This window comes from Sciurus carolinensis, chromosome 7 (assembly GCF_902686445.1).
Source record: "Sciurus carolinensis chromosome 7, mSciCar1.2, whole genome shotgun sequence".
NCBI lineage: Eukaryota > Metazoa > Chordata > Mammalia > Rodentia > Sciuridae > Sciurus > Sciurus carolinensis.
Window position 1 is genome coordinate 135,251,272 of NC_062219.1, and position 25,900 is coordinate 135,277,171.

The window sequence follows — 25,900 nt, forward strand, 5'->3', positions numbered from 1 at the left end:
CAAATAATGTTCCATTGTATGTATATACTATATTTAGTCTGTTCATTCATCTGCCAGTGGACACTCAAGTTACTTCCACCTCTTAGCTACTGCAAATAATGCTGCTATGAACATAGATGTACAAATATCCATTTGAGTACCTGCTTCCAGTTCCTTTGGGCATATACCCAGAAATGGAATTGCTGGATCACACAAACATTCCGTTTTAAATTTTCTGAGAAACCACCATAATGTTGCATTTGTTTTTAAAAAAGTTTCAGTAGGATGGGCAGGTACCTTTGCAGGTTCCTATGAATAAATCTAAAAGAAACATTATAATGAACTTGGTTATCATGACAAATTTGAAGTAATTCAACAATGGGACTGAAGTTTTGCCTTTTCTTTCTCATTTATCTGCTTATTTGAGAAGTTTTACAAGTCTCCCTCTCTTTAAGGGTTCAAAGTAGACTCTGTTAGGAATAGAATAGAGTCAGTATATAATATAAAATAAGACTTTGATAGTAATTCCAAGTCCAAACCCAGTCTTCCAGGTCATGATGAAAGCACAATTGTGTGTGTGTGTGTGTGTGTGTGTGTGTGTGTGTGTGTGTAGGGAGTGGGTACTTGGGACCTAATCCAGAAGTGTTCTACCACTGAGTTACATCCCTGCCCCTTTTTAATTTAATTTTTTATTGGTTCTTTTTAGTTATACATAACACTAGGATTCATTTTTACATAATTATAAAAAGGGTGGAATGTAATTTGTTCTAATTCAGTCTCTAGTACTTCCCCTTCCCCTCCTCGTCTCCCTCTCCCTGTTCCCTTTCCTCTCTATTCTACTGATCTTCTGTTAATTACTTAGTTTTTTAAAAATTAGTGTCTGGTGGATGTACCCACTAGTGAGATTCACTCTGGTATATTTATATATGTACATAGGAAAGTTAGGTCAGATTCATCCCACTGTCTTTCCCTATCCCATCATTTTTACCTTCCGATCATTCTGTTTCATCTGCTCCACTAATCTTTCTTCCATTATTTATCCCTTCCCCCCTACTTATTTTGGATTAGCTTCTTCATATTGAAGAAAATATTTGACCTTTGGTTTTTTGGGATTGGCTTATTTCACTTAACACGATAGTCTCCAGTTCCATCCATTTACTCACAAATACCATTAAGCCATTCTTCTTTAGGGCTGAGTAATACTCCATTGTGATTATACACCACATTTTCTTTATCCATTCATCCGTTGAAGGGCCTCTAGGTTGGTTCCATAGCTTGGCTGCTATAAACATTGATGTCACTTTGTCACAATCTTTTGGATATAAACCCAGGAGTGGGATAGCTCAGTCATATGTTGTTTCCATTCCTTGTTTTTTTTGAGGAATCTCATACTGCTTTCCAGAGTGGTTGTACTAATTTGCGGTCCCATCAGCAATATATCAGTGTACTTTTTCCCCATATCCTTTACACATTCATTATTTATATTCTTGATCATTGCTATTCTAAGTAGAAGGAGATAAAATCTCAATGAAATTTGCATTTCCCTAACTGCTTAGACATGTCAAGCATTTTTTCATATTTGTTACTGTATTTATTCTTTTGAGAAGTGTCTGTTTAGTTCTTTTGCCCATTTATTGATCAGGGTATTTGTTTTTATGGTGTTAAGTTTTTTGAGTTCTTTATATATCCTGAATATTAATGCCCTGAGGTGCAGGTGGCAAAGATTTTCTCCCATTCTGCAGGCTCTCTTTTTATGTTCTTAATTGTTTCCTTTGCTGTGCAGAAGAACTTGATAGCATCCCACTTATTGATTTTTTAATTGTATTTCTTGTGCTTTAGGAGTCTTGTTAAGGAAGTCAGTTGCTCTGCTGACACGTTGGAGTGTTGGGCCTACCTTTTCTTCTAGCAGTTTTGTAGTTTCTGGTTTAATTCCTGGGTCTTTGATTAAATTTGAGTTGAGTTTTGTTCAGGGTGAGATACAGGGGTTAAATGTGATTCTACTGCATATGGATTTACTTGGCCCTTTTTAATTTTTTTATTTTGAGACAGGTCTTGCTTCATTGCCAAAGCTGACCTTGAACTTGTAATCCTCCCGACCTCAGCCTCCCGTGTAGCTGGGATTACAGATGTGCACCACCATGCCTAGCTGAGGGCACAATTTTTAAGGAAGGAGGAGAGAACATATTTATTTAACTGTTTACTAGCATCATTTATAATATTCAACTTATAACCCTTTATCTATTTAGAAACATGGTATACAGACCATTTGTCCATACTTGAGCCCAGGGTCCAACAAATATTAGGAGTGCAGCTGGGTCGCAGTTACTCTTGTTCATGATTGTTTTGGTCACTACTGCCAGGTAACTATTGCTCCCAAACACACTGGCATGATAAAATTATTTTATTATACTCGTGGATTCTGTAGGACAGAAGTTTGGACAAGGCACAGCTTGCGTCTGCTCAATAATGTCCAGGGTCCCCATTGGGAAGACTGTGCTGGGAGTGAGTCTACAGTCAGGTTGTGTGTTAGATGGGAGTTTCCAGGGAGATAGGACGGAGAGGACATAACTGTAGATGCATGCACAGCAATGGAGTTAGTTGGAGGATTGGCTCATAGGACTACGGCTGCTGAGAAGGCCCATAATAGGTCATCTGCAGGCTGGAGACCTTGGATGCTGGAAGCAAGGCTGTCTAATTCCTAAAGTCCCAGAACCAGGGAAGCTGATGCTGTCACTCTCAGTTAGAGGCTGAAAGTCTGAGTCCCTGGGGACAGAGCTACTGGTCCTGAAGCCCAAAGACCCACAACCCTGGAATTCTGATGCCCCAAGTAGGAGATGCAGGTGTTCCAGCTCTCAGAGGGAGATGTCACTTTGCCTCCTCTATTTATTCCCTCCAGGCCCCTAACCAATCAGATGGCACCCGCCCACACTGAGGGCAGATCTTCCCCACCAAGTCCACTCAGTCTCACATTCTGATCTCCTCTGGAAACACCCTCACAGGCACCCTGGAATTAATGTGTTACCAGCTTTCTTAGGTATTTCTTAATCGAGTCAAACTGACATCTAAAATTAACCCTCACAGGCTGGGATCAAATGGAGGTGTGCACACTCATGCTTGGGGTGGGCCTGGCTGTCAGCTGGACCCGGGACATGAGTGCAGTACCCATGCCCCACTTCCTCAAAGGAGGGCAGCTGCAGAGAAGTTGGACTTCTTACAGGGGTGTCAAGACTCCAGATGTGAGTATCTCAGGGAATGAAGCAGCAGCTGCTTCACCTTTTCTGTATTCCATGGATTACAACCAACTCACAAGTCCGTACAGATTCAAGAAGAGGAGGTGGAACCCACCTCTCAAAGGGGAAAGCATCAAAAAACTTGGAGATCATGTTTTAAAATCACCACATAGGTTAAAATATTGTTAACCATCTGGTGTTGGATTGACTTGCAGGGGTATATCTAATGACCATTTAAAGAGCATTTCATGGCAACTTTAATTCTCCTGAATAAAAAATTCTATCATACGTGATAAACTACTACATTTCTTAGTGGGATTCTATGAGGTTTCCCCCATATTTGACAAAGTTTAAGTAATAAAATGCGAAATGTTAGCTCTTGAATAAGTGCTTTCCCTTTTTTTCTTCAGTTACTAATTTAGAAATAAAATTATAACAACTTATGACATTGTCAGTCCTGAATTTGTGAAATTGAATTTTTTTTCTAAAATAGCAATCATGAAAAGTTATTTTGATCAACCAAAAGACCAAAATTTTAACAAAATTATAGGAAAGACTGAATTATATCGACCTCTCTATGGAAAACATTATGAAAGTGTTCCCATAAAAAATGTGCTCTGAAAAGGTGCAGGTGATCCAGGCTGTCACATTGTCTTATGAACCTTTTTCATGCTACCTCTGCTCACAAAGTAGTAAAGTAGTCATTAATCTCAAAGAAGGAAAGACCCACACAAGCAGCAGCAGTCCAGGAAAACTTTAGGGGTGGAGTCGAAGGAGAGCGGAGACTGGGGGCAGGGCTGGCTCCTGGTCCACCCCAGTTGGCAGTTACACTTGACTTCAGTCTGATGGGCTCAGCCTGCGTGCTGATTGGTCAATACCTGCCATAGCAGTTGGTAAATGTTTTGCATATTATCCCCATCTGTTAGGGAGCATGATATTAGCAAAAGCACCAAGAGGGAGTCATGCCGATCCACACATTGAAAGGTAAGAAAATTGGACTGGCTTGAGTCTAGCTGTGGTGATTATGGGAAGTACAGACCTTTAACTATGTAAAACCAATTGTCAAGGACATTGATTGCTAAGCAAAGGCATTTGGTATCTTATCCTGCAAGTAGGGGAGTAATGAACCCTTTCAGTAAAAGTGACTTAAAATTTTTATTATATTTTAAGGAGACTTCTATAAAAGTTAAATGAAAAGAAACTAGGAAGACTTATTATGTTTTAGGAGGTGAAATATCAAATGTGTAGGAAAATAGGAATTTGAGTTTGTTTATGTATCACTTCCTTAACTCAAGTTTGGTATCGTTGGCTTATAATGGCTAATATGTTGAAGATTTCTGGTGATCCTCTTAAAATGCTCTGGTCCTATCTCTTTTTGCCACTGCTGCAATTCTAGTCAACCGGCTTCAAGCTGGAGTACCTGAGATTGTCTTTTCTCCCTTCCCATTACTGCCTTCCCTGAAGCAGTGTGGGGGTATCTGGATGTCTGAGGTAACTCACAGTGTTCTTACTCACATAGGGTTGTTAATATACTATGGAGCAACCATCAAGCACTGGAGTTGGGAGATCCCTTTTTTCCCCTTCCCATGGTCTTGAGATTCATTCAGAGAACTTTCAAAAGATCCTGTGGGATCAAGCAGTTACTGTAATTTGGATGTGGAAAGTCCTCCAAAGACCCACGTGTTAAAAGTTTGGTTCTCAGCGTGGTGGTATTAAAAGATACTGGACCTTTAAGAGGCGAGGCCTAGAGGGCCTGGTGGGAGGTCTTAGACCATGGAAAGCTTGCCTTTGAAGGAAACTGTGGGACCTTGGTTGACATGAGATGAACAGTTTCCTGTGCCATGTGCTTCTGCCATGATGTGGTGCCTCATCACAGACCCAAAGCATTGGAGTCAATTGACCATGAACTGATACATCCAATATTGTGAGTTAAAATAAAACTTTTCTCTTTATAAATTGATTATATCTGGTGTTTGGTGTAGTAATGGAAAGTTGACCAACACCAGCAGTTACCAATAGATACGACTACTTAAGATTTTCCTCCCCAGCCTCCTACCTCATTTCCCTGGCCCTCCCTTCTTTGACCACATTCCCAAACAGACCATCCACACATAAGCCTTGGCCCCATGCTCTGCTTTGGGAGAATTCCACTTCCTTTCTTGAATTCACCGTGTTGAAACTTATATAATGTCCTGCCTCTATTAAGAGCCTCGAATCCTCATGACTCACTTTACATTCAGTTGATAAGATCTCTTTTTGACCTTTTAATTTTTAAATGATTTGTAGAATTAACATAGTCTCATATGCTCAGTAATGGCTTTCAGTCTGTAGGGAGGTAATTTAAAATACTGGAAAGAGCAAAGAGTTCAGTCATAAGATCTAGATTTGAGCTTGGTGAGTGACCAAGGGAAAATCATGCATGGTCTTCAAACTCTTATTATCTCCATCTGTAAAACAGAGAAGTTAATGGTTAGCACCTTCACAGGGTTCTTGGGACTGTCAAACAAGAGCATGCATATGGTGAGGATTTGCTAATTTGATCATCAGCTTTCTTTCTCTATTTCTCTTGGTTTATGTGACACTAATTTTTGTTTGGATGGATGTCCATCTTTCCCCAGCACATCCCAGGTTTCACTACCCTGCTCCAGGGTGGGTCCTGAGTGACTTCATCTAAAAAGACTACCGTTTTTCTGGCCACAATGATTGGGAAAATCAGAGAAATTATTTAGGAGATCTAGGAATGAACTCCCTCACCCTTCAGAGAGAGCAATCAAATGAGATAGCACTTAGCATCCAGAAGCTGCTGGGACCCCTTGTGGCCCTATGGAGTACTAGACAAAAGATGAAGCAGAAGCCCGGCCTGTGGCACACGCTTGTAATCCCAGCCAGAAACTCAGGAGGCTGAGACAGAAGGATCACGAGTTCAAAGCCAGCCTCAGAAATTGAGTAAGGTCCTAAACATAGTGAGACTGTCTCAAAATAAAAAATAGAAAAGGGCTGGGGATGTGGCTCAGTGGTGAAGCGCCCCTAGGTTCGATCCCTGGTACCAAAAAATAAAAATACAAAAAAGAAGAAGAAGAAATAATGAGGGAAGACAAGGAGAAATGCCCAACTTCTGAATTAAGCCACACACGTAGCTCATCTGACCACAAATCTTTTCAGATAAGTGAGTCAGTAAATATTTTGTTGAAGCCAATTTGAGTCAGACTTTTTTTCCCCTGGTATAGAACAAACTCTCAACTGATAAGATTTGCAAACAAACTTTGTAACTTATAGATGAATATAAAACATTCATTTGCATTATTTTTATTTTTACCAATTAGCAAGAATACCTGTGGCCCGTGGAACAGGTTGAGAAAAAATTTTAAACTTTTTTTTTTAACTTGTTTTTTGGTACCTGGGATGCTTAACCACTGAGCCACATCCTCCAGCCCTTTGTATTTTTAATTTTGAGACAAGGTCTCACCAAGTTGCTTACAGCCTCACTAAGTTGCTGAGCTGGCCTTGAACTTGAGATTCTTCTGCTTCAGCCTCCTGAGTCATTGGGATTACAGTTTAAGTTTTTATTTTAATTTAGTTCCTTCTTTAGGAAAAAAAAAAATTAGATCCCTGCCTTACAGTACTTTTAGGAATAGATCCTAAGTAGAATAGTAGAATAATTATATATGTACAAAAAATACACATGTACAAAGAAATATATAGAGATAGATAGATAGATATATCATTGTGTGTGTGTGTGTGTGTGTGTGTGTGTGTGTGTGTATCTTTATCACAAGTTACCTAGGAAAAGACTGTCAAATTAGGCTAAATAAAAATATAGGACTCATATGGTGGCCAAAAAATATCCTCAACCTATTGCAACATAAACAAAATAAAGATGTAAACAACAGGCTAGGAGCAGTGCCACAGGCCTTTAACAACAGCTACTCTGGAGCCTGAGGCAAGAAGATTGCAAGTTAAAGGTCAGCCTTAGCAACTTAGCAACACCCTGTCTCAAAATTTAAAAAAAGAAAATTAAAGAAGGTCCGATGATGTAGTTCACTAGTAGAGCACCCCTGAGTTCAATCCCCAGTATGAAAGAAACAGAGAGAGAGAGGACAAACATACTGGGAGAAATGGTTACATAACAGATCAAGGTTGGTATTCTCTATATACAAAGAGTTCTTGTAAGTCAATAAAAAAGGACAAATCTCAATAGAAAAATAGGTAAAATGTTTGATCATGAAATTCAAAGAAGATATAGAAGATGCTAAACTTAAATTCAAAGTCAAGGGCTATCAGGCTAAAAAAAAAATATTAATATGGGCCTGGAGGTGAGCTTGGTGATACAGCATATACCTAGCATGAGTGAGGCCCTGGGTTTGATCCCCAGCGAAGGAAGGAAGGAAGGAAGGAAAGAAAGAAAGAAAGAAGGAAAGGAAAGGAAAGGAAAGGAAAGGAAAGGAAAGGAAAGGAAAGGAAAGGAAAGGAAAGGAAAAAGGAAAGGAAAAAGGAAAGGAAAAAGGAAAGGAAAAAGGAAAGGAAAAAGGAAAGGAAAAAGGAAAGGAAAAAGGAAAGGAAAAAGGAAAGGAAAAAGGAAAGGAAAAAGGAGAGGAGAGGAGAGGAGAGGAGAGGAAAGGTGGGAAGGAGGGAGAGAGGGAGGGAAGGAAGGGTGAGTTTACTCAGAATTATAACTTACATGTTTTTAAGTGATTAAGTGCCAGTGCTATAAAAATTATTTCACAGAGGTATATGTATAAGAATGATCTTTTTAGAGTTAAAAGAAAACAGATATCAACTATAGAAAGTTGATAAAATACTTATGATCCATTCTTATCTGGAAATACTTTGAGGCCATCAAAAAAGATCAAATGGACCTTTGGACCTTTAAGTGTTACCATGGGAAACAGTGTGATAAAGTGTTTAAGGTTTTCAAATGATGTATAGAATAATCTCATTTATATTAAAATACATACTCACATGTGCATTTAAATTCTGGAAGTAAGTGCCAACTAGTAACAGTGGTCATCTCTCAGACGTAGGATTATAGAGATCATTTATATTGTATTTATATTGTATTTACAAAATTTATGTCATATGAAAATATTTCATTTTAAAATAAACAATTAAGTGATCTATAAATCAGAGGGACTTCCAGGTTGGCGGTTGAAAGCAATCCCTCATCCCAGGCTGCTGAGTGCCAAGGAAGCCCCTGGCAGGTGGCAGTGCTGTCACATGTGGTAAGGAAGGAAGGGTGGGAAGAGGGTAGGGCTTTCCAGGGAAGAATGAGAGAAGAAAATATCTCCCTGTCCAGGAAGTTAGGAATGGGGAGGTTTCACAGGGAAACCTGTTCAAAAGGAATGGCAGGGATTTAGTTTCTTCTGTTCATTTCCCTCACTTAAGCTCCTGCCAAAGGTGTTCAGAACTGGCTCCTTGAAGACCCTGAGCAGTGGGCACTGCTGCTTTGTCAGCTTCTGGCTGGGAGGGCCAGTGGCCTTCTCCTTCCCCTCCACTGCCCAGCAAGGGGTTCCTGGGCCTGTCTTCCACCCTCTCCAGCCCTTGTGACTGGCCTTTGATCTGAGTTGCCGACACATCAGCCCTGTTGTGAATGGAGTCTGATATGACCCTAGATCTGACGCTTTGCAGGGCTGACATCTCCCCACCCCCAGAAACTGGAGTTTGGACTCTAGATAACCAGTCACCAGAGGCATCACACAAATACCTCCGCGAGAGGCTCCCTTGATCCCTGTCTTGTGATCAACCTAGAGGAGTTTCAAGAGCATTCTCTTGTTGAATCTTAGTCCTGTCCAACTGCAAAGGAGTTTCTGATTATCGAGGAGGAAAAACTAAAAGTTAGAGCAGTTGCATGACTTCCCCTCAGTCCATAACAGATTTGCATTAGCACCACCGTGAGGACCCCATCCTGTCCCCGGCGGTCTCCTGACTTCATGCCGTGTGACTTCCTTGCTGCCACACCACATCTGTGATGGCCACGTTTCCAGGTGCAGGATTCCAGAGCCTCAGGGATTTATAAAGAGTGAGCTCTGATACCTTCAGTAAAGAGAGAATGAAACACGAAGCAGTGCCGTGTGAAGATGTGAAGATTTTTACTGTGGTACCTAACATTGTCACTACAGTAGCACCTCAGTGTCACATGCTCAAACAGCACAGTCATTCCTTCATCAGATGTTTATTAAACACACAATAGGCTAAGTCCTAGAGCAGAAAAAGAAGACCACATGGCACTAGAAAGCACCATGTAAACAGGCAAAAGTTTCAAGCTGTATGCCCTTATCCAGCCCACTGGGCCCTGCCCAGGGGACCCCTGTCCAGGGGATCCCTGCCCCTAGGTCTTGGTAACCCTTGTACAGAGAATTATCACATCGTTGCAGAACACTCAATTTGTTGAAGACCCTCTGGCCACATTCAGTTGCTATCCACGCTTGGGTGCAAACCTGTGACTGGTGGCCCCGGGTGCTGATCTCCCGCAGTCCTAGACACAGTCAGGAAATCTAAGGAACTACCACCACTTATATCTCATCTGCCTCTGGATTCTCAGCATCCTTAAGACACTCACTGCACGCTAAGCCAGAGAGGACAAGATGCATCCTCACCTACAGGCCAAGACCCAAATCCAACCCCTGGGACAATGGTGGATAGTCCTGCTGACTCAGCAAAACCCCAGCTAGTGAATCTTGGTCACAGAGCAAGCATGGCTGTAGATTAACAGTTCTCACACCAACATCCTGTGAAGAGTGGGACTGAGAACGGGCTTTCCTAGTGTCAGAATGGCCACCAGTGCCTCTCCTGAAGCATCTGGGGAAGTCCCAAGGCAGGCTGCCCTCGGTGGTCTGACCAGTAACACTGTTGAGAGCAGATGGCTGTGTGTCTTAGCATGCAACAGACTGTGTGCCGGGGTCAAGGACAGGGGGACACATCCTGGCTGGTGTCTTCCATTGTTTTCTGCAGTCTCTGACGTCACCTCAAAATTCTGACGGGTACAACTCTGTCTCTAACATGGACTCACATGACAGAGGGCAGGTTCCAGCTGGTTTTTTAGAAACCTGGGTGACAGGTTAAAACCAACAATGTTGAAGGAAGTTTAACATTCAGGTGATGGGAAAATGATACTGAACTTAAAATATGAAAATTGAATCAGAGTGGATCATAAATCCCAACATAAAACTTTAAGAAGGAATCTCAAGGGAGCATTTTCGTAACCTTCGCTAAGGCATAAACACCAAAAGTATGACCCATAAATGAACAGCTGGTGAATTGGAATTCATCAAAGTTAAAACTTTTGGCTCTGAAAAATGAAAGAGAAGCTAGATACTGATAGAAGTTATTGTACATCCCATGTCTGATGAGGGGCTTGTACTCAGAATACGAAATCTCAAAGTTCTAGAGTAGTAAACACCCAATTAAAAATGAGCAAAAGATTAAAACAAGACACTTCACCGAAGATGTATAATGGCAAGTAGGCACGTGAGAATATACCCCAAATTATTTGTCACTTGACGAAATATAAATTTAAGCCACAAATACCACTATTTCACATCTATTGAGTAGAATGGCTAAAATTTTAAAAAATAAGTAAAAACACACAGCCAAGTGCAATTGAGAATGCAGAGTAAGTGGAACTCCTACATACCATTAAGAATGCAAAATGATTCCGTCTCTACAGAAAATCATTTGGTAGGTTTTATTAAAACCTCACCATCCTGTTCATAGGTTGGGAAATGAAAACATGCCCACATGAAAATCTTCTGCAGGAATGTTTTAGTGACTCTCCATTCATACAACAAGCCAAATGTCTTTCACTGTGTTCAGGGATAAACAGTGGTGTCTCTGTGCAGTGGAATACTACTCAGCAATAAAAAGGATTGAACCACTGGTACATGCAACAACAAGGGGAACTCTCAAAGGCACTATGCTTAGCGAAATGACCGTGACTCAACAGCTTACGTATTGTATGATTCTATTATGTGACATTCTGGAAAAGGCAAAGATACAAGGTATGGAAAGCATATCAATGGTTGTCAGGGGAAGAAGTGGGGGAGAGTGTGATCACAAAGGGAAAATGCAAGGAGCTTTCTGGGGTGACTTAACTGTTCTCTTCCTGACTGTGATGATGACAGCCATCCCCTGCTATCCATAGGAGATACATCCCAAGGCCCCCAGTGGATGCCTAAAACTGTGGATAGTACCAAACTCCATATATATACTATATTTTCCCCTAAATATACATACCTGTGATAAATCTTAATTTATAAATCAAGCACAATTGGAGATGAACAACAAGAACTAATAATAAAATGGAACAATTATAACTACATACTATAATAAAACTGCCAGCATAACTAACTACTCTTGTGCTTTGAGGCCATTATTAAGTGAAATAAGAATTATTTGAACAAGAGCACTGTGATACCACCACAGTAAGTGACTACTGAATAACTAATGAGCAGGTAGTGTATATTGCATGGATACACTGGACTGAGAGATAACTCACATCCAGGGTGGAATGGAGCAGACCACAGGAGATTTTATCACACTACTCAGAACAGCATGAGATTTAAAATTTATGATTTGTTTATTTCTAGAATTTTCCATTTAATATTTTCTGGACTATGATTGACTGCATTTAATTGAAATCATGAACAGCATGTATAAAGAAGAACCACTGTATGTGATTTTATATATGCTAAAACTCAGATAACTACATACCAGAAAAGAGTCAATTTCACTCCATTTGAATTTTAAAAACTTTTAAAGCTGTTGAGAAGAGTTTTTTATTATAGGACTTCAACAAGACTGCACACATATTTCCATGGGGAAGCAACAGTCAAGCATCCTACTTCCCTCCCTTTCCCCAGAAGTTCAAGCCAACAATTAATATGCTGAGACTGCACTAGAGAGGCAGGAAGTCATAAGCCAGAGTTTCTTCAGAATAAATGGTAACCCAAAATGTGCTATTATAGCCAGGGCTTGGGGGTCACAGTATATGATGACCATAAAGTCCAGGATCTCATCAGTTGGAGCTGTGTGCCTGCCCCACCCTCAAAGTGTAGAGGGGCAGAGCGCCACCTAAGGGCTGGGCTGGGTACTGTGGATCTCAGCAGGCAAACCCCACACTCAGTCATCAGAAAAATCGGCTCATAGGACCCAGAGGAGGCTTCTGAACCTCTTGTCAACTGGGATGAGTAACAGGAATTTTCCACCCCAGGTGCCCCAACCAGCACCTCTGAAAATGAAGTGAAAAATGAGCATGATTTATACTTTGTCAAAAATTATAGAAATGTAGACATTTGTCAAAACTTACATTACTGCACATCAAAACAAGTGAATTGCACTCTATAAACATTTAAAAATTAATTGAAAAAACTTTAAGGAAAAACCTATAAAGATAAACTTTAAGCAACTAGCTCATGCCTTTTCATTTTTCTGGCCACATATTAAGGTGATAGGTGTCAGGAATATATACCAGGAAGTTGTTTCTTCTGAGATTTGATTTATTCCCACAAACAATGGGGCCCTGACAGAAAATTAAATTCTGCAGAGAGGTTAAAAATGGAGGAGGTGGGAGGGCAGTCTGACCAGTTGGGAGTCTCAGCATTACTTGTTTTTTTAATATATCACACAACTCTCCTGTCATGTTTGCAGTCTGTTTAAAGAAAAAAGTCCTAACAATGATAAGCCAAGTAAAATGCACAGCAGTAGTCACAGAGGATATCAACCCTCCCCGGGACTGGCAGATCCCTGGATGGTCATGATAGCCCTGGGAAAGTCAACTGAGCTGGTGTTCCAAGAAGTTTGAGTGTGAGTGAATTTTCTCAAAAGTCCCAGGGTGCTCCAGGGTGGTCATTCCCTGGGCAGGCAATCACAGGTGGACATTTGGGGCACTCTGGTTGGTATTACCCAACCCAGTTTGGCAACTCATCCCACAAAAAACCCAAAGTCCGAGAGATGAATGCTGGGATGAGAAAGGAGGGCTTTATTCAGTGGCCAAAGAATGGAGAAGAGGGAGCTTTGCTCACACATCAGCTTGTCAGTCCCAGGGAGGCTGAGGCATCACAGATGTAGGAGAGGAATAAGGAGAGAGAGAGACAGGCTAACAGATGGAGCAGATGTTCATGTCTTTTCTGGGAACAGGCAGAGATCTTCCAGGAACTCGGGTGCCACCTCTTTTTACTCCTTTCATGGTCTGGTGTTTCCAGTCCTGGTGGCTAGAAGGTGTCTTTAGCCTTGAATGGGGAGGAGAGAGGTTAAGCAAGTCTAGGTCAAGTGAGCCCTGCATTATAGTTTGGGACAAAACATTCTTAAATGTTCCGCCGCAGGTCTGCACACAGCTGGGTAGATTCTGGCAAAAGGTCAAAGAATCTAAGGAGATAGTCACAATACGAAGACAGAGATGCCAGGCCTCTTCACCCTTCCAGTCACCCACGGGATAGCCACAGGCCCACGTGAAGAGTCGGTGTGTTCTGCAAAAGTGGCCTTCAGGTCCCTGGAGAGTAACCTAGACCACATTCCCATCATAACCTGCCCACCAGAGATGTTACCTACAGCAAACCAGTGGGGGCCAGTAATGTAGCTCCCCGCGGTATGACCTCCAAAATTAGTGATTTTAAAGTAAACTAGGAGCAAGAAAAGCTGGAGGGTTTGCTTTAAGGTTTTTCCCTAGTAGCAGTGTGAGGGAGTTCTCTACAGTGACAAACCTAGGAGAACAAGGTCCCATGGTGTAAGTAGCACCTTCGGTCTTTGTTGATTGTTATAAAGTGGTCAGACACTGTAAAAAATCCAATGTGCATGTTCACACTCTGAGACTTCTTGGGTTATTATGAGAAGTCAGCATTTTTCTGGTTTGCTTCATCCTCAGGGTCCCCAAGATTGCTTTGTACTTTTAAAAAAAATTTTTGATACTAGAGATTGAATCACTACTGAGCCACGTCCTTCACTCCTTTTTTTGTTATTTATTTTGAGTCAGGGTCTCAGCTAAGTTGCTCAGAGCCTTGCTAAGTTACTGAGGCTGGCCTCAAACTTGCAATCCTCTTGCTTCAGCCTCCCAAGACACTGAGATTACAAGTGCATGCTGCCATAGCTGGCTTCTTTGTCCTTTACCAGCTCATTCAAGGTCAGCACTGAATTTCCTGAATTTATTGGGCAATCATTCCCCATTCAAGTGCCAAGAAGTTGGTGTCTCAGAGTAATTTCCCTCTACCTGTCTCATCATCCATGAATCCTATGGTGGTCATTCTGGAAAATGACCTCAGAAACAGGGTTTCCTGCTGCAAACCCAGTTCATCCCTAGGCATGCCGGACTGTGACACTTCTTAGCACTGGCTGCAAACAGTATGATCTGTGGCCACCATTGAGCTCCAGTGGAATGTCCCACAGGGCAGGAGCCATGCCTCTGATGAGGTTCTTCACCCAGGACCACTCCAAGTCGGGAGAAAGTTCAAGTTCTTAGGCGGTGAGGCCGCTGCTGTCCTTTTCCCAGGATCTGACCCATCTGCTCTCACCATTTAGCAAAGCAAGAAGGACATGGTCGTGTTTAGAAACCCACAGTCTTCTCTGGTGGAAATATCTAGAACAAAAGGAGATTGGCAGAGTGCCAGAGTTGCCTTAAATGCACATTTTTAAATCACTTATACAAACGTCAGCAGAACCAGGCCTCACTCTGCGATGTAGATGAAAAAGCACTTGCACTGCACTTTCATAAACAGAAAAAGGCCCTGGGAACAACTGACCAGTGTCACACTGTAAGGCTTTCTGTTTCTATATTAAGCAACACTTCCCCTTCTTCCTTTAAGTGACCAGGGGAACTGCAGGAGGGGAGTACCCCTAACTTGTTTAGAACATGTCCTTTTCTAGGCAGATGCTACAGTTTGGATCTGGAATGGCCCCCAAGTCCCATGTGTTAAAGGCTTGGTCCCCAGCCCATGGCATGACTGGGAGGTGGTGGTGCCTTTAAGAGGTGAGGTCTAGTGGGAGGTCTTCATTCACTGGAGTCGTGGCCTCAAAGGGGATGATGGGACACAGGTGAACCCAACTCCCCTGCCACAGGTACCCCCAAGAAAGGGGTCAATCAGTTATGGACTGAAGCTTCCAAAACTTTGCACCAAAATATACTCCTCTGTATAAGTGGTTTTATCCCAGGAATCTGTCACAGTGACGGGAAGCGGCAAACACAGCTGACCTCCGACTGCATTTTTCTGACTTTTCCTCTGCAGGCTCAAGCACCTTGCTTTCTGTCATGCCCCTTCATTTCCCTGGCGATACTTTCAACAACTTGGTTTCAGGTGATGCTTTGAAATCTCAAATCCAAAGACGCACCCCCTTTGAGAGAGGGTCAGGGCTTTCCTCCATCTCTGCCCATCATGCAGCCAGTGCTCCCAGACCCATGACCTCCTCCCCACCTCCACACGTCCCCGGCTTAGAACGGCTCCACTTAACAATATTTTGACATTCCGGCAGTGTGAAAGCCATAGGATTTAGTAGAAACCATACTTTGGATCTTTCCTGGGATAGCGATATGAACCCTGATCTCCTCTGGTGACACTGGGCAGTGGCAGCAAGCTGCAGCCACCCATCAGCCACAAGATCATGACGGGAGCCACTGATGCTCTTCAGTGGGCCGAGAGGCTAAGCCAGGGTGCCAGGAGGTCAGGGGTATCAAACGCACTTTCTTCTCGGGATATTTTCAATTTGCTACTGGTTTGTCCGGAAATGACCCCAGGGTAAGTGGAAGAGCGTCTGGGGTCATTTAGCTACAAAACTCCCCGTGATTTTGTTTTTCAGAAAATCATAAAGGACATAAAAGTATATTGCTAAATGTGGCATTTGCCCTACATTTCTCAAAAACACTTTTTATCAAGTTAAGGAAGTTTCCTTTTAGGTCTAGTTTGCTGTTTTTTAAAAAAATTTGTATCTGCAAGCATAGAGATATTCATGGTAAATGATATATATAAAGATTTTACTGATGAGCTCTCTTATCCCTGTCTCTTTCTATATTCAATTTGATATTATCTGTGTGTGTGTGTGTGTGTGTGTGTGTGTGTGTGTGTGTGGTGTTGGTGATGAACTCGGGGCCTTGGACATGCTAGGCAAGTGCTCTGCCTGAGTTGCATCCCCAGCCCTGTTATTATCTTACTTAGGTTTTTAAAACAAGATCACAAAAGAAAATTTTAGATATATAAAGAATAAATAGGTCTCCCCTAGAAATACTAGTGTCATCAACAGTAGGTATTCCTCCAGAACCTGCTAGGAAACCACCCAACCTGGACTACTGGATTCTAAAACATAACAAGCCATAAGGTGTTTTTGCAGATAAAAGATTATGGACAATATGTATAATCAGAAAAGTGAGAGATTACACTCCATTTATGTATGATCTATCAAAATGTATAAATGCATTCTGCTGTCATGTTCAATAAATTAGAATTTAAAAATCTTTTTAAAAAAGAGTATGGACATGAAGTAATGATTATGAAAATAGACAAAGATGTGTGAAAGAATAAATATGTAAGAACCAAATTTATTATTTGTTTATTTTTAGTAATGATCACAATTGCCAGCAGAATATAAGAGCTATGATAATTAATGAATAAATTATTTGTAGATGCAAACAATGTTGCCTTAACATGATTGTTCTTCTGTCTCTATATTCATAATTAGGTCTGGTGTATAATTTAATCCTGTGCATTTTTCTTATCTGGCTTAAATATTGACAACCTCCATAATAAATACCCTCCTATTCATGTAGTTGGCCAGACATTTTTATCTCTCATAGGGAAAAATTAAAATTTCATCCACCATAATAAGAAGTCAATAATTAAAATCTAAAATTGATTCATCACAAAAATAGCAATATAAGGATTATTTTTTAAAAAGGTAAATACCAGAAGAAACATCCAAAAGGATTGAAAGTGGTTGCCTCTAAGAATGAGGGTAATAAAAGAACTGCTTGACTTTGTGTTAATCCCTTTACTATTACTTTTCATTTTAAATCAAGAATACAAAATTTTCGCATTCTCTTAAAACTTTTTTTTTTATCAAGCATATACTATTTTGAACAAACGAAGGAAAAAATTGATCTCACAAAACTTAGAGACATTTATGGTACAGAATCTATTTTGAAATCTGTAACATCTTCTCTTAGGTTTAATTTCTCCCTTGCTTGGTCTGGATTTCTTTTCCTCCAGAGAATGCATTTAGAAGTCACGGGTTGTTCGTTTAAGCTTTGGTCAACTAGTATATTTTGCACTTCCCTGTCTCTGAACATGTGAGAACACTTCCCCCCTACCCTGTAGCATGCTAAAATATTGGCTTTCTACCAAGCAAATGTTGGAAGGCCTGTTTAACCTCCCATCAGAAAGCACACAACAGCTCCAGCTTTATATTCATCTTTAAATATCCTGTGAAAGACTCTTGGTCTGATGTCAGAATTCTGTAGAGGCCACATACTAGTTCTTTGTGGCATCTGGTTGATTTGAGATCCTATGGCTTTGCTTTGACAATGAGTTCAGAATTCAGTGATGGTGTTGGAGAGAATCCTTGAACGAGAACACAACCAGGACACACCCTAGACCCAATCTGGGGTGTCAAGGAAGGGCAGACCCTGGCCTGCTATCAGCTGTTTCATTTCAAGGCTGACTCTGGAGAGAATAGCGCTGTGAATCTGCCACTTGGAGAATAATCATTTTAAAACAGAATTCAGTTGGTGGATAGGAAGTTGAAACTGATTATGGCAAAGAAGTTCTCCGTTAAAATTTACTGTTTTTACTTGCATCAAAAACAGAGTCCCTTTTTCCTGTTAAAATAGTTTAAAATTTTCATTTTGTGGGATTTTTTTTTAAAAGTTGCTGTTTGCATGTTGTTTTACCTTGTGACTAAGCCTGAAGGAGTTCACATTTTCTCTAAATTAAAATTTGTGCATTTAATCAATACTTTCTGCTTATTGGAGAATATTGCTATTCCTGCCCCTATTATATCATCCTTGTTATTGTTGATAACATTTAAAACAGTTTAAAGTAGTAGTTTTTAATTTGGTAGGAAACATTTCACTGAGAATCCAGCCACAAGAGGAGTTTACCATCTTGGAACTGGAGAAAAGTCTAAAGAGTGGGATGTCAGAGTCCTGGGGTAAATTTGCTCCTTTCTGTTTCATTTTGATATTTTTTTTTCCTTGTTAAACTTTTCCAAGCGTTCCAAGCTAAACCTTTTAATTTGGGTCCTGGTTACAATGTTTGAAGGCTGTGACTAAATTAAGGGGGTGGATGCTAGATATTGGGAGGAGGGATGGAGAGGTTTAGGGACGACACTGACATTCAAGTTCAGATTACTGGAGAAAGGACAATTCTAATGGGTGCAGCCAACTATAATCAATTGGATGAAAGTGTGAGTGACTAGATTATGAAATGGAAAAAGAGGTGGCCAGGCAGTCTGCCTTATGTCAACTGACATAAAGGTAGTTGGGAGAGTATTGGCAACTGCGTGCATCTGTGATTGGTGCTGGTGGTGGTAGAAGAAAGGGATGTGACATTTGACTTGAGCCTGAAGGTTGGCACAGGGGAGGACAGGACTTTGAATATGTGCAAAGTTAACAGTAATGAAAAGGTGTTCTCTATCCAGGAACAGTGTTGTTCCATGCGGCTCTGCCTGGCATAGGATGCTGGGGAATGGGTGGGTGGCTTCACTTCCTAGAGACCTTGTAGGACAAAGGGATCCTGATTCAATCCTCCTGAGGGAGAGTTGGAAGAAATCTTCAAGTATGAGAGTGACATTATCAGGATCCCAGTAGACAGCATACAGAAGAGAGGCAAGAATGAGAAGATAGTACTGTTGGGTCTACAGTGAGAAGGCTTCAGGTGGGAGAAAAAGTGCCAATTTCCTGGATTAGGGCAAGTGACAGGCAAAGAGATAAAAAACTAATAAGACTTGATTATATGTGTACCAGAGTAGAAATGCCCAAGTTTCTAGTTTGGACAATTTGGTGAGTGGTCCTTAGGTTTCCTTGTGGTATGTAGGTACCATGTTTTATCATCATATGATGAAAAGGTTCTTACCAAGGTAGTGCCCACAGGTGTCACTACTAGAAGAGGTTTGACTGGAAGACTGGCATACATTGTTGTTCCACTCTCTCAGTCATACAAAGCATTGTTTTTGGCAAATGTTAGATATCCTAAAGGGGTAGAAACACTTAAAAATCCTGTACTTTTCAGGTAGAAACATGAAATTCTCTACCCCTGCCCCCCGACAGGGTCCCTTGGCAAGGTACGTTGGAAACAATCATATTAAAGGCGTACAGTGACTCAGAGTTCCCCATAGTTATTTGAGTTTAGAATTCCTTTTTTCACAGAACACATATTTGGGGATATTGCTGTGTAGAAGAGATCTAATAAATTGAATGCAGTCTCAGTGTTATGACATTGAGGGCGGCTAGGATTCCATTATTGAAGAATAGTAGTGTAGTGTTCTGGCAAAAAGTTTATTAGCCCCCTTGGGGTAGGAGGAAGATGTGAGGAGACATGGGAGGAAGTACAAAAATCAATGTCTTGGAAAGCAGGACAGCAGAGTCCTCTGAGCTGCAGGTGTAGCTCAGTGGTAGGGCATCTGCCTAGCACGCGTGAAGCCTTAGGTTCCATCCCCAGCTCTCCAGCACCAGGAGATAAAAACAAAGGGAGCCCCCCCTAGGCAGCAGAGGTCATGAATTTAAAGTGAGAACAACCAGCTACAGTTTGTACTGCTTTCTCCAACAATAGTCAGTTACCTGGATTCAGTTGCTGGAAAGACAGGGGCTGGGTTTAGCCAGGATAAGGTTTTTCAGGTGAGAATGAAGGCAGGGAAGGGGGTATGAGGGTGTTAGGAATAGGTTCCATCTTTGAAGGGGAGGGAGGAAGGAAGTATATGAGGGTGTGATGATCATGGAGAAGGACAAGCCTTTGGACCAGGAGCCCTTGAGCTATGAGAAGACAGCTGTGCTCTGGAGCACTGGAGTACAGAAATGGAAAGGAAAGGAGACGGGACCAGAGACTTCAGATGTTGAAGATGAGGCACGTATGGCAGTGATAATGGAGTGTAGCCACGGGGTAGAGGAGTGAGTGAGTCTAGTTAAGAGGTTATTAGAAGAGATCAAGGTGCTGTAGACACCCAGAACTGCAGTGCATGCAGAATGGAGAGGAAGGCAATTGAGCTTCAGAGGAGCTGAGAACACTAAAGAAAAGAAATGCTTTTGAAACAACAACCCTAGTCCTGCATTAAACTTAGAGATGTGGAATATCAGAGGAAAAGAACCTCGGCTTTAGGGAGCCACAGGAACAAGAGGTGCCCTCAGGGAACAGCGGGGCTCCAGTTAGAACCAGAAGGTAAAGGGAAGGTTCCAAGAGTTTCCAGAAGGCACAGTGGAGGGGTTTACGAATGTGGAAGGGGTGGGGACAGGTTGGATGAAGGGATACCCACTGTTCCTGGGGATGACAGTCCATCAGAGATGATGGAGCTGCAGGGTGAAGAAGACTAGTCCAGATGGTTAGCTCAAGTTGAGTCCAGTAAAATCCTGCAGAGGCCTCACTCTACTTTGGCTGAAACCAAGAAGACAATTTTGTACTTAGCCCTCCTTTACTGTAGATGATTCCTCTGATGCCTTACTTCCCATAGCAAGTGACTCTGGGTCCACTGGCTGGGTCCACTTAGCATCTGCACAAGCAAACTCAACAGTCACTGTAGAAGGGATTCCCCAGGAAGAAGCAGGGACAGCAACTAACTCGGGCTTGCCCTGCCCATAACATTGGTCGGAACTTGAGCTAGTATCACCATCCTCTACAGAGGTGCATTCTGGAAGGTGCTTCCATTTGACTCTTCTTCCCTTGCTGGCACCCAGATGTTCTCCCCTGCGGAGAGCAATTCAACTGAAGAGACAGGTGCTTTTCCTCCAGGCTAACCTTTCCCACCAGGGGACACATTTTCCTCTCAAACTCTCTCCCCACCCTTACGCCCCCTGCCCAATACACAAGAACTCTGGCTCAGGCTCTCCTGATGCTCTGGTTCTTACTTTTCTGTGTTTGGGCACCTGCACGGCTATCAATGCACCCTGTGGGCCAACCCTCTCCACGTGCAGGTCCCAAAACGGAGCCCTGAACTGCCCTGCAGTCACAAGTGGCTATTTCTATTTAAATTAATAGAAATAAAAAAGAAAACGCAGTATCTGGACGACTCTAGCTGCATTTCCGGTGTACAGCGATCTCACTTGATTGGTTACCATACCCGGTCAGCACATGGCAGAAAGTTCTTTTCATAAGGTGCTGGTTTAGGCCATTAATAAAGATGATATGTGGATTTCTTTCAAGTTCATGTGTTTTTTTCTTCTTTGCTGCAGAATTCATGGATTAGCCCAGGAACTCCAAGGTGTGAGAAAGGAACTGAACCCAAAGCAGCCTGGGCTGTGCTGAGCTCCAGGCATGGCGCAGTACAAGGGCACCATGCGGGAGGCCGGCAGGGCCATGCACCTGATCAAGAAGCGCGAGAAGCAGAAGGAGCAGATGGAGGTGCTGAAGCAGCGCATCGCCGAAGAGACCATCATGAAGTCGAAGGTGGACAAAAAGTTCTCGGCTCACTACGACGCTGTGGAGGCCGAGCTCAAGTCCAGCACTGTGGGCCTGGTGACCCTGAACGACATGAAGGCCAAGCAGGAGGCCCTGCTGAGGGAACGTGAAATGCAGCTGGCCAAGAAGGAACAGCTGGAAGAGCGCCGGCTGCAACTGGAGCTGCTGCGCGAGAAGGAGCGCAGGCTGGAGCGCAAGCGCAAGATCTCCAACCTGTCCTTCGCGGTCGACGACGGCGACGGCGACGACCGCAAGGAAGGCGGCAGGGCCGAGGCCAGCAAGAGCAAGAAGAACCTGGGCAAGAATCCCGACGTGGACACGAGCTTCCTGCCAGATCGTGACCGCGAGGAGGAGGAGAACCGGCTCCGAGAGGAGCTGCGCAAGGAGTGGGAGGCCAAGCGCGAGAAGGTGAAGAGCGAGGAGATGGAGATCACTTTCAGCTACTGGGACGGCTCGGGGCACCGGCGCACAGTGCGCATGAACAAGGGCAGCACGGTGCAGCAGTTCCTGAAAAAGGCGCTGCAGGGGCTGCGCAAGGACTTCCGCGAGCTGCGCTCGGCCGGCGTGGAGCAGCTCATGTACATCAAGGAGGACCTCATCCTGCCGCATTACCACACCTTCTACGACTTCATCATCGCCAAGGCCCGGGGCAAGAGCGGGCCGCTCTTCAACTTCGACGTGCACGACGACGTGAGGCTGCTCAGCGACGCCACCATGGAGAAGGACGAGTCGCACGCAGGCAAGGTGGTGTTGCGGAGCTGGTACGAGAAGAACAAGCACATCTTCCCGGCCAGCCGCTGGGAGCCCTACGATCCGGAGAAGAAATGGGACAAGTATACCATCCGGTGACAGGCACACCACAATCCCCTGGCATCCTTCTGCCCATGCCAGGAAGGACTCACCTGCAAAGGAAATACTCAGATTTCTAGACCCTGTAACTTCTAACATCACTTGACGAGCTTCATTTCTTACCTGAAATTTAATAAAGACAAGGGGTTTCCATTATTCGAATTTGGTCATTCTGTGACTGATGTTATTCTTTGGTTACTTGTTTGATTTTTTAGAGGTTTTTTTTTTTTTTTTTTTTTTTTTAAGTTGTTGCATGGCTTCATTGCATGGCCCTGTTATACATTATGTAGTAATATAAAGGGTACATTTTTGGCCAAGAAGCTATGAGGATAGACTTTGCAGCCAGAATGACTGGATTTGATTGTCCACTTCTGCTTCTTACTGTGTACTTTTGGGCAAGCTTGTTAAACTCCAGAACCTCGGTTTCCCCACCTGTAAAAGGAAATGACAATAGTGCCTACCTCCTAGCACTGATGTGAGGAGTAAAGCGACTATTTGTAAAACACTTAGAACTGAATAAATGTCTGCTATTCTTATGGTCTTGGTTACTTCATTGAAAGGTTTGCTATGACCCAGTTCTGAAATGTCTGAGGCCAAAAGTGGCCCATCACTATTCCCAGGATCAGTGTTTAGGAGATGGGAGGGGACTCACATAGCTGAGACAGCAGCTCCACCTCGGATTTTCCTTAGCTGGTTGGTTAGCCCTAGGGATTAGGAGGATGGAAATCGGGCACATGTCTAAAGGATAAGTATGTCAATTTCCTTTTTGCCAAACACACCAATATGGCTGACTCCACAAGGCACTGCTATAGATTGCCTTCGTTTAAAATTTTTATATTTCATTCATTGTTGACTCTGTGTTAATTTTGATTTTAAAAAAGATTATATTAAAATATTGTTCATCTGCTACTGAGTTTTTAAGTGTCCCTTCCCTTTAACCTTACAGCCCAAGGCAGGTACCTCTCTCAACTTACCTTAGTCCCAGCATGGACTCTAGGAGGGACACTTCTCAGAGTTTTTACCCCAAACCGTAAACAAGAACTTCCAACCAATATTGGCCTTCCAGGATAGCGGGTTCCAAAGTTAGGTTGGTCTCAGAATCATCAGGGAAGCTTTCAAACTTCTCAATCCCCTGGCACCCAGGGCCAGATCTCAGGAAACAGAATGTGGGTGTCATGGTGAGTTGAAGTTCCCCTGATGTGCGGTCAGGTTAGACAAACGCTTAACACCTTCTATCCCTCCCTGAGTTTCCATGCAGCAAGCACTCCTGGGTCCAGGCTCAGGACACACCCTTGATTCTAATTCGCTTTAGTGGAAACAGGTCCTTACTACTGGAGGTGAAATCCTTGGCCCACAATCAGCTCTTGGGAGTTGGTTAGAAAACAGAATCTCAGGTTCTACCACAGGTCTACTGAATCAGAACATGTGGGCCAACAGGACCCTGTGGTGATTCACATGCATACTCAGATCTGAGGAACCTCAGGCTAGCCAGATGTCTGCTCTTTGGCCTGCACTTGCAGCATGCCATCTTAGGACCTAGACTTGGGCATGCTAACCCTAGATTTGTAGGCCCAAGCCATGTTCTTCAACCCAGCTTTAATTTGGAAGTTGATATTCTAACCACAGTCTGATTCCTGCATCTACTTATTATTATTGCTGTTTATTTTGTTATATTTTGACAAATTACAGTCATATATATTCATGGGGTGAAAAATTGTATTTTTTTTATTATTTTTATTTAGCTTTTTTTTTAATTGTAAACAAATGGGATACATGTTGTTTCTCTGTACATGGCGTAAAGGCATACCATTTGTGTAATCATAAATTTACATAGGGTAATGTTGTTTGATTCATTCTGTTATTTTTTCCCTTCCCCCCACCCATCCCACCCCTCTTTTCCCTCTATACAGTCCTTCCTTCCTCCATTCTTGCCCCCCTCCCTAACCCTAACTCTAACCCTAACACTAACCCCTCCCACCCCCCATTATGTGTCATCATCCACTTATAAGCGATATCATTCATCCTTTGGTTTTTTGAGATTGGCTTATCTCACTTAGCATGATATTCTCTAATTTCATCCGTTTGCCTGCAAATGCCATAATTTTATCATTCTTTATGGCTGAGTAATATTCTATTGTATATATATATATATATATACCACAGTTTCTTTATCCATTCATCAATTGAAGGACATCTAGGTTGGTTCCACAATCTGGCTATTGTGAACTGAGCAGGTATGAACATTGATGTGGCTGTATCTCTGTAATATGCTGATTTTAACTCCTTTGGGTATAGGACAAGGAGTGGGATAGCTGGGTCAAATGGTGGTTCCATTCCAAGTTTTCTAAGGAGTCTTCACACTGCTTTCCAGAGTGGCTGCACTAATTTGCAGCCCCACCAGCAATGTATGAGTGTACCTTTCTCCCCACATCCTCGCCAACACCTGTTGCTGCTTGTATTCTTGATAATCACCATTCTAATTGGGGTGAGATGGAATCTTAGGGTGGTTTTGATTTGCATTTCTCTTATTACTAGAGATGTGAACATTTTTCCATATGTTTGTTGATTGCTTGTAGATCTTCTGTGAAGTGTCTATTCATTTCCTTAGTCCATTTTTCGATTGGATTATTTGCATTCTTGGTGTAGAGTTTTTTGAGTTCTTTATAGATTCTGGAGATTAGTGCTCTATCTGAAGTATGATTGGAAAAGATTTTCTCCCACTCTGTAGGCTCTTTCTTCGCATTGCTGATAGTTTCCTTTGCCAAGAGAAAGCTTTTTAGTTTGAATCTATCCCAGTTATTGATTCTTGCTTTTATTTCTTGTGCTATGGGAGTCCTGTTGAGGAAGTCTGGTCCTAAGCCAACATGTTGAAGCTCTGGACCTACTTTTTCTTCTATAAGATGCAAGGTCTCTGGTCTGATTCTGAGGTCCTAAATCCATTTTGAGTTTAGTTTCGTGCATGGTGAGAGATATGGGTTTAGTTTCATTCTGTTGCATATGGATTTCCAATTCTCCCAGCACCATTTGTTGAAGAGGCTATCTTTTCTCCATTGCATATTTTTGGCACCTTTGTCTAGTATGAGAAAATTGTATTTATTTGGGTTTGTGTCCGTGTCCTCTATTCTGTACCATTGATTCACCTTTCTATTTTGGTACCAATACCATGCCGTTTTTGTTACTATTGCTTTGTAGTAGTTGAAGATCTGGTATTGTGATACCCCCTGCTTCACTCTTTCTGCCAAGGATTGCTTTAGCTATTCTGGGTTT

At 42.4% G+C, this 25,900-nt stretch overlaps 1 protein-coding gene across 2 annotated transcripts in view; it reads left to right on the top strand.

Moving 5' to 3' along the window:
- The window catches only part of Fam50b (family with sequence similarity 50 member B), a 74,265-nt gene extending 51,439 nt beyond the window's left edge, over positions 1 to 22,826 (top strand). For both annotated transcript variants that reach the window (XM_047559143.1, XM_047559144.1), the window contains exon 2: positions 21,559 to 22,826. In XM_047559143.1, coding sequence (XP_047415099.1) covers positions 21,641 to 22,633 — 993 coding nt within the window. In that variant the 5' untranslated portion in view covers positions 21,559 to 21,640 and the 3' untranslated portion in view covers positions 22,634 to 22,826. The remainder of the gene's footprint in view (positions 1 to 21,558) is intronic.
- The last annotated feature ends 3,074 nt before the right edge of the window (positions 22,827 to 25,900 follow it).